Source organism: Solanum verrucosum, unplaced genomic scaffold, assembly GCF_900185275.1.
Source record: "Solanum verrucosum unplaced genomic scaffold, falcon-dt-bn FXZP01000261.1, whole genome shotgun sequence".
Classification (NCBI taxonomy): Eukaryota; Viridiplantae; Streptophyta; class Magnoliopsida; order Solanales; family Solanaceae; genus Solanum; species Solanum verrucosum.
In genome coordinates, this window is record NW_026019969.1 from 944,179 (window position 1) to 958,287 (window position 14,109).

Consider the following 14,109-nt stretch of genomic DNA (forward strand, 5'->3'; position numbering starts at 1 on the left):
GCTGTTGAAAGCAAATGGGCTCTTTATTTGACTAATCGAAACCTTGGCTGGCTCAACTTTCCTCCTATTTCGCTTCCATTCCACCACCCATCGCTTGATTCTTCATTTTCTTGATCTTTCAATCCCAGATATTGGATCAACCTTCACAAAAGGTAAAATCTTGATTACCATTTTGTTTGATCTTTTGCCTTTTTTGGGAAAAAATGTGCATGTTTCAAGTTTTCCAATCGTTGTAGTTATGATTCCATTTCCAAGATTGTATTTTTAAGCATTTGGGTTTGCAGAATGGAAGAGGAGAAACCCAAAAATACCCAGAATGAACTGGGTGGTGATAATGTAGATAATGTACATAGTAATGTAGACTCGAAAGGGGTTGATTCTTCTTCAGCTCCTATGGTAGATGCTGAGCTATTTGACATTGTTTCATTGAAAGATCAAGATAAGATTATTGGGGGCTTAAATCAATCTCCAGGATCTGATAATTTAAGAGGGTCTTCAGGTGGGACTGAGGACAAGTTTGAATTTTCCTTGGGGAAAATCCCATCTGGGGATGATTATGTAGACATTGAGGTGCACCATGAAAGCGATATTTTGAGCCCTAATCCTGACAGGCAATTTATGGATATAGATGAAACTAGACAGTCTTCTTCTTCGATGGATTCTGCTTTGTATTCATATGGGGATGATGCATATTCTCCATTTGGATCACCACCAAAACCTAAGACGAAACAGGTTGTGCCAAATGTGGAACCAGAACTCTTGCATTTAGTAGACTCTGCTATTATGGGAAAGCCTGAAGGATTGGACAAGCTGAAAAATGTTGTAAGTGGTGTTGAGAGTTTTGGAACTGGAGATGATGCTGACTCTATTGCATTTCTGGTAGTTGATTCACTTCTTGCCACCATGGGAGGGGTTGAGTGTTTTGAGGATGATGAGGATAATAATCCGCCAAGCGTGATGTTGAACTCTAGAGCAGCCATTGTGGCAGGTGAACTCATTCCTTGGCTTCCCTCCGTCGGGGACATTGCAGGTCTCATGTCACCTAGGTCTCGCATGGTTAAAGGTTTGCTTGCTATTTTGCGTGCTTGCACTAGAAACCGAGCAATGTGCTCTACAGCTGGTTTGTTGCGTGTCCTGCTGCATTCGGCTGAAAAGATATTTTGTCAGGATTTTGCTACTTCAGAGCCATCAAGATGGGATGGGACTCCTTTATGCCTTTGCATTCAACACTTAGCTGCATATTCTCTTAGTGTAAGGGATCTGCATGGTTGGTTTCAAGTAGTCACAAAAACACTTGCCACCAAGTGGGCGGCTCGTTTATTGCTTTCTTTGGAGAAGGCCATGAGTGGGAAAGAGTCGAGAGGTCCAGCATGCACCTTCGAATTTGATGGTGAAAGTTCTGGCTTGCTGGGTCCAGGGGAGAGTCGCTGGCCTTTTACTAATGGATATTCATTTGCTACATGGATCTACATTGAGTCCTTTGCTGATACTCTAAATACAGCAACTGCAGCAGCTGCAATTGCTGCCGCTGCAGCTGCCACGTCAGGAAAATCATCTGCGATGTCAGCTGCTGCTGCAGCCACTGCACTGGCTGGGGAAGGCACAGCTCACATGCCACGGCTCTTCAGCTTCTTGTCAGCTGATAATCAAGGGATTGAAGCATACTTCCACGCTCAATTTTTGGTGGTTGAAAGCGGTAGTGGAAAAGGAAGGAAGTCTTCTCTGCATTTCACTCACGCGTTCAAGCCACAGTGTTGGTACTTTATTGGTCTTGAACACTCTTGTAAGCAAGGCCTCATAGGGAAAGCCGATAGTGAACTGAGGCTGTACATTGATGGATCATTATATGAGAGTCGACCATTTGACTTTCCCCGAATATCCAAGCCGCTTGCATTCTGCTGTATTGGGACTAATCCACCCCCAACTATGGCTGGTTTACAACGTCGTCGTCGTCAATGCCCTCTGTTTGCTGAGATGGGCCCTGTATACATTTTTAAGGAACCAATTGGGCCAGAAAAAATGGCACGTTTAGCTTCTAGGGGAGGAGATGTGCTTCCTTCTTTTGGTCATGGAGCTGGCTCACCGTGGTTAGCAACAAATGACTACGTGCAAAAGTTGGCTGAAGAAAGTTCTGTTCTGGATGCTGAAATCTCAGGATGTCTTCATCTCCTCTATCATCCTGGCTTGCTCAGTGGCCGTTTTTGTCCAGATGCTTCTCCTTCTGGTTCAGCAGGTTTGACAATTCTGTTACATTTACAGCACATATCAATATCAATTATGATGTCCATTATTTTCTAGATCATCATCACAAGTTTACAAAGCTTGATGCTTTAGAGTTGCTAGCATTGATCATATAAACTTAATAATTAGACCATCCTATGTATTTTCTCGTTTTTCTACATTTAACTATGGGGGTGTTTGACCATGAAAATTGTCTCGTATTTGAAAAAAGTAGTTTTTCTTTTCAAAGTGAAAAGTGATATTTGAAAGTTGGAGTTGTGTTTGGCCCTGAATACAAGTTGAAGTTGTTTTTGACTTTTTGTGAGTAATTTTGAGTGAAAAAAGTGAAAACAACTTTTTTTCTAGCAAGCTCCGGATGCGAGCTCCATTTCATCCACTGTGCACCAATTCGATCTGTGACATCATCGCCAATCTCCTCATTTTCTTGGATAATGGACCCAAGCTACTTGAAACTTCCTCTTTTTTGGATGGTCTGTGTTCACACCTCATTTCTGCACCAGCCTCATGCGTTATGCCACTGAACTTGCACACTCTAGGGTCTGTCTCCAAACCTTTAGTTTATCTTTAACTCCTCCGCGTGTCTTGTCAATCAAAACTACGTCATCCGCAGATAACATACACCATGACACCTCTACTTAGATATGTACGCCAATTCATCCGTCACCAAGACAAATAAAAACAGGCTAAAAGTTGATCCCTGGTGCAACCAATCACAACTGGGAAGTGCTCCGAGTCTCTTCCTATTGCTTTTACTGTGGTCTTGACTCCATCATACACATCCTTGATCACCCTAGTGTACGCCACAAGCACACCTCTAACCTCCAAGTATCTCCTTATAACCTCCCTTGGGACTTTGTCGTAAGCCTTTTCTAGGTCGATGAATACCACCTTTGTCGTAAGCCTTTTCTAGGTCGATGAATACCACCTTTGTCATAAGCCTTTTCTAGGTCGATGAATACCACCTTTGTCGTAAGCCTTTTCTAGGTCGATGAATACTACATGTAAGTCGTTCCTCTCTCTATACTGTTCCACTAGTCTCCTTACGAGATGAATGACTTCTGCAGTTGAGTGCCCCAACATGAAGCATGAATCCAAATTGATTCACGAAAATAGCCCACACCTTTTATCACCCTCATCTCCAACACCCTCTTCCAAACTTTCAGAGTGTGGCTATAGTTGTTGCAATTCTGAATGTCACCTTATCAAATTTCATATGTTAAAACATAATATTTATTTTGGATGAATGAGTGCTTGGCAAATGTTTTCTGTACACAAATTGAATCTGATACCTCTTTTTCTCTCTGGCCCTTCCTCTTTATGTCTTTCTTTCATTTGGTACAAAGACATGTAAATAACCAAAGTTTTATCTTTTTTAACCTAACATGTTCATTTTGTCTAGTCTAGATGTGGCTTGAAGAATGTAACTGTTGTCTATTTATTATTGTTAATGATTCTGAATCGTTCAGGTGTGCTTCGAAGACCTGCAGAGATTCTTGGGCAAGTTCATGTTGCAACAAGAATGCGCCCAACGGAAGCTCTTTGGGCATTGGCCTATGGAGGTCCCATGTCCTTACTTCCTTTGGCAGTGAGTAATGTGCAAGAGAATAGCTTGGAACCTCAGCAAGGTGACCTTTCTTTATCATTAGCAACAACTGCTATTGCTGCTCCCATATTCAGAATCATCTCTAAGGCCATTGAACATCCTGGAAACAATGAAGAGTTGAGCCGTAGAAAAGGTCCAGAAGTCCTGTCAAGAATCTTAAACTACCTTCTACAAACTTTGTCTTCCCTTGATGTTGCGAAGCGTGATGGAGTCGGGGATGAGGCGCTGGTAGCAGCAGTTGTTTCGTTGTGCCAATCACTAAAGCACAACCACTCACTCAAGGTGCAGCTTTTCAGTATGCTTCTACTGGATCTGAAGATTTGGAGCTTATGCAGTTATGGTCTTCAGAAGAAGCTTCTCTCTTCTCTTGCAGATATGGTTTTCACAGAGTCATCTGTGATGCGCGATGCCAATGCGATTCAAATGCTTCTAGATGGCTGCAGAAGATGTTATTGGACTATTCGTGAAAGTGACTCTACCGATACATTTATGAACGACGAAACACGTCCTGTGGGTGAAGTAAACGCTTTGGTTGATGAACTCTTAGTTGTTATTGAGCTCCTAGTTGTGGCTGCACCTCCTTTGCTAGCTACAGATGATGTCCGTTGTTTGCTTGGTTTCATGGTGGATTGTCCACAGCCAAATCAGGTAACGTGCAGTTTTTCATATTTAAGTATGCTGAGTGGGGAGAAGTTTCTAGGTTAAATAACTGTCTTGTTGCTCTTTGTAAGGAAACTTAGACTACTGTTCCTCGTTGGTGTTGAGTTTTGACGGTTTATTATGTCTTTGTTTTGAGCATTGATTGACATATAAATCTATTATATTAAGTATTTATATTTTCTTAGTCACTTAAGAATACACTCTTGGTAGTTTTCTCAAACTTTTTACTTTGTTGTATCTTTATTCTTCAAAGCATATCAGTTTTTTCACACCGTATTCTTTTGTCGCATGTGATCTTCCTGTTTCGTAATTATTAACTTTTTTTTTTAGTTATCAGTGTCTCATCTCAGTAGCTTTACTTTTAGACGCTCACACTGTTCGATGATACTAATATTTGAATTTGCTCATAATTCTTCTATCTTAAAAAGTGCAAAAGGACTAATCAAATAAGTTCTTATGGTTTTCTTACTTGTTTTAGTATCCACAGTATCTTATTCATAATGGTACACATTATAGGCAATTATCTATTAGGGTGGCTGGTGTTTGCGATGGTACTAGTTGTATTATTTTAGTTCTTGTTTTTTATTTCTCATTGTTTATTATTGTTTTTAATAATCTATCCTAGTATGTTGTTTATGGTGTTTCGATTATCACATGATTCTATCGTTGTTTTGGCTCCCTCTCTGGTAGACTTTTGCGCTGTATCCTTATTATTTGCTATATTCTCTTTATCGTCTCTTTCTTCTTTATACCGGGATTTGTTGCACTTGAGCCGAGGGTCTTTTGAAACATCCTCTCTACCATCACGAGGTAGTGGTAACGTCTCCGCACATTATACCCTCCCTTGACCTCACTTGTGGGATTTCACTGGGTATGTTGTTGTTGTTGCATGTATCATGTCCTAAAATTTCGTACAATTGAGTTAAAAATATTGTAATTTGGTTTACATAGTTGTTGGAAAAGAAAGAGGAACAACTCTAATAGCATAAAGTAATTTTTAAGAAACACTTCTCAATTTGAATTTTCAAATTTTGCTCTTTTTAGTACTCTTCCATAAAGTTTGTGCCAGTTATTTGATACTTAACATCTGCCGAAAACTTGACTGAGAAAGTAAAAATGAGCTAATGAAATCTGTCATATTCTTTCATCATGCACATACACTTAATTCACCAGTTAGCAACTAACTAAGACATTTTGTGCTCTTTTGATACAGTCTTAAGACCTTTTGCACTTTACTATGTGTACAGCTGTAATCTTTCCTCCAAAGCACCTCTGTTTTTTCTCGTTCCTCAAAACACATAAGATGAGGCTGGTATTATCCTCCAAATACCCTTCTAGTCTTAGTCTTTTCTAACTGTATCCACTCCCACAGAAAAATAACTCTTTAAGTAAAGGCATGACATTTTCCACTAATGTTCAGGAACACTTCTCACATATAGCTGTACAGTGAACAAGAGGTGTTTTGTTGTCTTCACTCCCTTCTCCACACTAGTAGCATTTACTACCTTCTGTATACTGGGGAATAAAATCTTATTCTTAAAAGAGAACTTTCTTGATACTTCATTTTCTTAATTGATACTTCCCAATGGATATGCCTTGCTTTCTATTTGAGTCTAACATAATACTTTTGTTATTTCAGGTTGCCAGGGTGCTACATCTCATGTACAGGTTGGTTGTACAGCCAAATATGTCCAGGGCTCAAACCTTTTCTGATGCATTTTTATCTGGTGGTGGTATAGAAACACTTCTTGTCCTATTGCAGCGCGAAGTTAAGATTGGAGGTTGTGATGATTTATCCACTGTAGATCATAATGCCACTATTGCATCAGCCCAGGAAGCTGAAGTGGATACTGAGGCACATTGTCCCATGGGAAGTAGTGAAGTTGGTGAAACAGGATATACAAAAGAAAGAGAGACAGGTTTGAATGCAATGGAATCTGTACCTGAGTCCTTCAATGGTGTGGGCGCCACAATTTCCACTAGGTCTACTATTGAAAAGATGCAGTCTATCCCAGAGAATGCATTTCTAAAAAACTTGGGTGGAATAAGCTTTTCAATAAGTGCTGAAAATGCTCGGAATAATGCATACAATGTTGATAAAAGTGATGAAATTGTGCTTGGAATTATTAACCTCTTGGGTTCTTTAGTTTCATCAGGCTATCTGAAATTTGGTACACATGCTCCCCCAGATGTGATAAACAACCTTTTGGGGTTGCTTGAAGGAGGGGGTACCATGTTTGATGATAAGGTTTCCCTTCTACTTTTTGCATTACAAAAGGCCTTCCAAGCAGCACCAAATAGGCTCATGACTGGCAGAGTATACACAGCTTTATTGGGTGCCTCGGTATTAATATGCTTTTCCTCTTGATATGCTGCTTCTTTAGTCATTCAGTTCCTGCCATTTCTTCTATTTCCTTGGATAATTTTTCTTTGTGAAAACCAACCACTTTATTTTTTTTCTGTGTGAAACCCTCTTAGTATGTTTCTAGGAAAAAATCCTTTCTTCGCTGTGAAATAGAAAGATAGTATACTGTTTGCGTAGGAACAGATGCTCAAATAGATGAGCATAGAGTCCCTGCTTGAAGATGTTATGCATAGTTACAAACATATACATGACCTTTTCAGCTTCTCGCTTTACATCTGAAATAAATTGGTGCAAAAACTAGATACCTCTTTATCGTTACTGCTGTTTTTCTTTTCCCTTTTTCTTGCCTATCCTGTTTAGATATGTAATCCAGAGAATGGAAACCGTAAATATCTCAAACATTTAGAATGAAACTTCCGTTATGTGTTTTCCCTGGGAAGTCAACCAAGTTTCAACTCAGACTTCATATCATCATGCATTTCTGTAATGCAATATCTTGGTATGATGCACTATGTGCTAATAGATAGCTCTCTGGCCTCTGGTGGTTTTAATAGTTCTGGAACAAGTATGTTAAGTGATGGAACTGTTTTATATTGTAATCAAATATGAGGGTTTATATGTTTCTCAGCTTTGCTTAGAAAGGTAAAGAAGGATCCCTTCTACAGCTTTTTCATCCATTTGGATGGAAAAAACTGCATAATAATATTAGTCCCTTTTGTTGTTCAAATGATGATATCAGTGAGGATCGCTTCCCTTTTTATAAAATATGATGTTAATGAATATCTCGTGGAGAAATTATACCGTGTATAGACTATCAAATAAGCCATGTTTTCTTTTCCCAGATTTGATAAGGTACTTGCATTATTTTATTTACTACAAGTGTTTTATGGAACAAGGTGGCATCATGACTTTGCTTTCATTAGTTTTTGGAGATTTTTATGCCAGAGTAATTTTTTTTTGACAAGTAGAATATATTACTAGCTTTCCTTTTGAATAATTTTCTTCTAGCACTTTATGTACTGTACCGTTAATGTCACCACTATAACTTTCTTAATTTATGGTTTATTGAGTAGAATAAGATTTGATAAAATGCAAACATATGAATATAATCTGCTTAGCAATATTAGGGCTGTGTACCTCGTGAGTAATAAATCTGTATTTATTCACGTGATATTGATGTGAAAATAAGTTTTAGACCTTTCTAAACACCATGAGTTGAATATTTTTTTATTGGAAATAACCAGTTTTCAGGTATCTAGACAAAGTTTATGCCATGATCAATATAGGTGTTCCCTAATCTTGTTTTTGGGCTCATATTATCCTTTTTGTGATTAGTTTTGTTGAATGCCTCACTGTTTGGATTTTGGATTTCCTCTCCGCTAATCATTCAGATAGTCACTTTATTATTTATAGATGTAAGAGTTTTGGGGCTATACTCTATTTACCATTGAGTTTTCTGCTCTCGGCAGTCTTTCAAAGATAAAGCTGAAGGTTTTTTGCTCCTGATGTAGATAAATGCCTCGTCAACAGATGAAGGATTGAACTTCTATGATTCTGGGCATCGGTTTGAGCATATCCAACTTTTATTGATTCTTTTAAGATCACTTCCATATGCACCAAAGCCATTCCAAAGCCGAGCATTGCAGGTATTGAATCGTGTCTCTTTTTTCCTAATAACTTGTACACCTTATCTTCTTTGTACTGAAGCGGTCGTAGGCTCTTGGCACTTCATTACCATTGGGTGGGTGTTCTAAAGTTTGTTCTGGCTTGAATATTTAAAATTGAGCGTTTGGTTATCTGTTGGTTCTAAGTTCATTATAGAAAATTTAACATCAAACTTTAATATCGGAACTACTTCTGTTGAATAAGGCAAATATAACATTGTTTCTGACTCTTTTTGGCTGAACAACGATCTTTGCGAGTATAGGCTGCGATAATAAGTTTCACAATTGTTTATGATAACAAAATACAACATACCCAGGGAAATCCCACAAGTGAGGTCTAGGGAGGGTAGACTGTATGCAAACCTTATCACTACCTTGTGGAGGTAGAAAGGTTGTTTTCGAAATATAATCTGCTCAAGTGAAGAAAAAGGCGACAATGAAGAAAAGATAGTAAGCAACAAGAAAACAGTGCAAAGTCTACCAAAAGGGAGCAAAGACAACAATAGAATAGTGTGATAATCAATAAACAACATATTAGGACATTATTGAAAACAAGAATAAACACTGCTATTTTATCAAAAAACAAGAACTACAATAAAACAACTTGTAAAATGGCAAACACCAACCATCCTAAGCAAGACAACCATACACTACCTACTAACGTGCTATCCTAATACGGGTCCTCTACACCTTCCTATCTAAGGTCATGTCCTCGGTAACCTGAAGCTGCATCATATCCTATCTTATTAGTTATCACCTCTCCCCAATACTTCTTCGGCTTACCTCTTCCTCTCCTTGTACCCTTTATAACCAATTTCTCGCACCTCCCACCGGTGCGTCTATGTCTCTCCTCTTGACATGTCCAAACCATTTCAATTGCGCTTCCCTCAATTTATCCACCACGGAGGCCTTCCTAATCTTATCGCCCTTTATATGGCCACACATCCACCTCAACATCCTCATCTCCGTAACATGCATCTTCTGGACATGAGAGTTTTTGACTGTCCAACACTCTGCGGCATACAACAATGTCAGTCTAACCACCACTCTATATAACTTACCCTTGAGTTTTGGTGGTACCTTTTTATGACACAAGACTCTATAGGCAAGCCTCCACTTCATCCACACTGCACCAATACGATGTGTAATATCATCGTCGATGTCCCCACTCCCCTGAATTATAGATGCAAGATACTTGAACCTGTCACTCTTGGGGATATTTCGTGTGGCAAGAATGTTACATAGTTAATTGTATACATTTTGCTTTGATAGAGGAACCGGTAAGGTCAACTAATAAGCTCTCAATAAGTAATTCAAGAAGAGGAATCAGTACAGTCAGCTAATAAGTCCTTGTTTTTTGGATCTAAGTACTCTCTTCATTTCAATTTGTTTGTTGTATTTTGACTTGACATAGAGTTTAAGAAATTAAAGAAGACTTTTGAATCTTGTGTTCATAAATTAAAGATATATAAAATATACCAAAAGTAGCATCATGCACAGGGCTGTGGTTCAGTGGTAAAGGAAGAATAACATGGGATGTGTTGTAGGTGTATGTCACTAGTTTGAACCCTGTTAAGGACTACAGTTTGGCATTTGAATGGGAGAAGGGTAGAGGGACATGTCCATACTCCATAAAGTATGAACCTGTGCGTCAACTGGGCTGGGCCAGCTAATCCGCAGGGAATTTTTCGGTTGTCAAAGAAAACAAATAATGAAAAGTAGCACCATTTTCCTTAAGGCCCCACAAAAAGCATTCTAGTTCTGTGTTTCTAAATAGTTCTAGGTCAGGGACAGCCAGACCGGGGGTTACCCGCAATTGGTAATGGCACAGCATGGGAGGAGTCAAAAGGCAGGCCAAGGTTGTGTTCTTTCGAGAGGACTAGGTTGGCTTGTTAACCGAGGGCTTGCATTGCGATGTCATTGCCTTTGGACTTGGACATCACTTCAACATCTCTCTGCTTTTCTCCAGCCCGAGGGAATGCATATTTGCAAACACCGATCCCCACTCAATAGGGAAATTCAAAGAGGAGAACGAGGACAGATGACTACCGCTAAAAATCATTTATGTTGCTTGTTCTACCTGACCAGCTCACTTAAGCTTTATTCATGAAGAAGCCATAGCCTACCTCGTGCTAAAAATGTTACCATGTTCTATAATTGTGTTGCAGTAGGGCGATGCAAAAATAAATGATTTGCATCTTCAAGCTCCCTAGCACACATGTGAAATCTGCAAGATCAGGCAAATGTTATGTACGGCTATCCGGCTGAAGCTGTCGAAGAGAAGCTTTGTTTTCCAAAACATCTTCCATTGCCAGTTTTCAGTAGGACACTTTGTTTTTAATGATGAACTGTAGCATGATTTAACAGTTGAAGTTGCCTCTTGTTTGTAATACATAACAAGGAGTAGGGATTCAGGAGGCTGTTCATTAATGACTCCCAGCTTCTTTAGTATTGAGAATATCCTGTCAACCTCCAAATCATGGCAATTCCTTCTAAACCTTAGCTCCAATCCATAATATTTCTTTCATTGTGCAATGGTAGTAGTTACTTTTACAGCAAGATTGGACAAAAGGGGAACTTATCTTTGGGGATGTGCCCCAACCAAGCATCATGCCATTTTTTTTTTACTAATTATCATCATCCTCTTTGAAATTGAATCTGGTAATAATTTATCTCGGAGGTTCCTTATTTGCATTGAAATGTGTGAGAAAAGAGGATTGGAGATAAAAGGGGTCTGGTCCATGTGAGGGCTAGGCAAGAGAAATTGTTTTCTTTACAACTCTATGTAGCCCTCAATTTTTTCTAGAACATAACAAAATCAACACGATTAATTTTCTGCCTTTCATTTTCTTGTTTGTCATTTTTGTACCTGGTGGAAGGGGGAAGACAAAATTAAACCTGCTCAAGAGCAAGAATCCAAGAAGAATTCAATCTTTTTCTTTTTGAAGTTGATGTAGGAGGGAGAAGGTCTTAGTTTGTAAGATATTACAGACCTGCAACATTTTTGTCATTCATGTTTTGACTTGTTGAGTGGTCGGTGGGATTATTTTGATGACACCTTCCTCTCAATGTATTGCCTTCATATATTGTCTTTTTTGAACATTCTCGTCATGTCTCTCTCTCACTTCAATTTTCTGTTTGGTTTCAGGATCTTCTGATTATGGCTTGCAGTCACCCAGAAAACAGAATCAATCTAACCAAAATGGATGAGTGGCCTGAGTGGATATTGGAGATCCTGATATCTAACTATGAGGTAGCATTTTTTTTACTGTTTCACAAAAATACTTTGCTTTCTTATTGGAAGTCACTGTAAGGAGTGATACAAAAAGATTATGTTATGTTTTCACTTCTTTGATACTTTTTGTGCATGTTGCCTGTCGTTTTGCATTGTTTATGCACCTATAATTCTGTATACAGGAATAGTTTCCCATGTGGTCACTGATACACCTTTTTTGGCTTTGTTAACTTAAACGTGATTCTCATAGGTGGAACTACAAAATGTCTCTTCTGATACTTCTTTTCCCTGTGAAGTAGTGGTTAGAGTGAGCTTTTTCCATTATCAGCAGAGGCTAAAAGAAACGTAGAGATTCTGACTTTGATTCTTTGATCTTTCTGTGACAGACAGGAGCAAGTAAGACTGCTAACCCAGGAAGCTTGAGAGATATAGAAGACCTCATACACAACTTCCTAATAATTGTGTTAGAGCACTCAATGCGCCAGAAGGATGGATGGCAGGTAAAATTTAGTAACCATTTTATTTTCTCATGTGACATCAAAACATTTAGAACATAGGTGTAGCACCAGTAGGATGATAACTAACAGAGTGTATGCATTAAGATGGAGAATAATAGGGTGAATGATTCTATCTGTGAGGTGAGCTAGCACTACTAATAAGCATGATTGAACGAATAAGATATCTTATTACGAGAGCTGAATGGATATGTTGATAGTCTTGGAACGATTATGTCAGTCCTGGATTCTTCAAACATTTTTTTATTCTTGGTTGCTTGGAGTGGGCATGAAGGACTCAAATAGAGACTTGTTTGATAGATATATGGCCAAAGAGAAGTTACTTGTTTCATCAAGACCAGATGTTGGTGGCTCACATTCTTCTGGAGAACTTGGTGTAAGTTAGGGATCCAATATCTTTTGGATTTATCCTATCTGCCAATGGAAGTGGGAAGATAGAGCACTAGTCAGGTTTCAGAATGTTCTGAGTCATAGTTAGCCCTTTGATAGCTAGGGGCTCTAGAGTGTTCTCTATAGCTCCTCCTTTGTGCAGGTGAGACTGTGGCCTCTTTCATGAATTTCTCAGTGCTTGTTCTCTAATTAATTTTTGTTTCCTCATAGCTTGAAAATGTTAGCACTCTGCAGATAGCTCCCCTCAATTTGAACAATTCAAAAGAATCACTGTCTGTTCATTAAAACTTCACTACCTGATTTTCAAGGACCTTCTATAGGGATTTCACGATGTTGGTGGGCTACTTCGACCAAGTCCCCTCTCTTGCCTGAAATCTTATAGTGCTCATCCTTCCCCTTCTTTGACAGCAGCAATTTAAAATCTTCTGCTACTCTCTGTCCTAAACAACTAAATTCTGTTGACTTTGTATCATATCAAGGATCAAAACTCTCTATTGGCTTTCACCAACTAAGTCCCTCTCAAATGTCAACCATGACCTGCTTATCACAGCCCTCTGCCCTGTTAAGACTTGAAAAACCAAAACCCTCCTATGGGTTCTTGACTGGTTTATACTCATTATCTCTCCACTCACATAAATTGATGTATAAGAACCTTTATATTTGCAACACCAGAACGAGCAAATGCAGTTGGCTACTTTCAAATCACTTAGCACTTGACGACTGCTCCTCCTGATTTTTGGTTATGAGTCATCTCCCGGTCTTATTTTCCTTTTGTTTCAGACTTTCGGGTGTTAGATTGCTTTGGTGTTTTATATCTTTTGCTTATTGGCCTGATAGGATTGAGGAAGCGTCAGTAACTAGTTACGACTAATTTATATATGTATTTCTAAAGCATTTTGGTCTTTGTTTTGTCACCTGCACTGGCCATTCTCCTATTTTATATCTGCATTGAACATTTCATTTGATATACTTTTTTTGGACAGGATATTGAAGCTACAATTCATTGTGCAGAATGGCTTTCCATGGTGGGTGGTTCTAGCACAGGAGACCTGAGAATCAGGTACTAGCGTTTACAAGTTTGTTGAATAGATCCCAGTGTTTGATTTTGCTGCTGTGATTTTCCTCTCGGCAAAGGTCTTTTCTTTCGAAGTGCTATATGTTACTATTAGAGTACTAGAGTGAGACCATCCCCCCTTTTTCTGTATAAATTTGCTTTGTATTGAATAATTTAGAGTATGTTATTAGATGTACTTTCATGAATAATTCCCCTGGTTATTGCAATTTTCAATCAGTTTAAATGAAGTAGAATGGAAATTTTGGGTTTTGGCTTTGCACCTCTTATAAGATTAATATAGATAGTTAATGTACATAGTTAAGGTGTATATGGTTATACTTCGTATTGGTCTTTCACACCAGGAAAACATGATTATGTACTT

At 38.7% G+C, this 14,109-nt stretch overlaps 1 protein-coding gene across 1 annotated transcript in view; it reads left to right on the plus strand.

Annotated features, from left to right (window-relative positions):
• LOC125815961 (BEACH domain-containing protein C2) overlaps nt 1-14,109 on the plus strand; it is a 36,510-nt gene continuing 22,401 nt past the window's right edge. Inside the window, exons 1-7 of the mRNA XM_049495540.1 lie at nt 1-2,233; nt 3,708-4,492; nt 6,144-6,848; nt 8,381-8,515; nt 11,682-11,786; nt 12,155-12,268; nt 13,657-13,733. Coding sequence (XP_049351497.1) covers nt 286-2,233; nt 3,708-4,492; nt 6,144-6,848; nt 8,381-8,515; nt 11,682-11,786; nt 12,155-12,268; nt 13,657-13,733 — 3,869 coding nt within the window. The 5' untranslated portion in view covers nt 1-285. The remainder of the gene's footprint in view (nt 2,234-3,707; nt 4,493-6,143; nt 6,849-8,380; nt 8,516-11,681; nt 11,787-12,154; nt 12,269-13,656; nt 13,734-14,109) is intronic.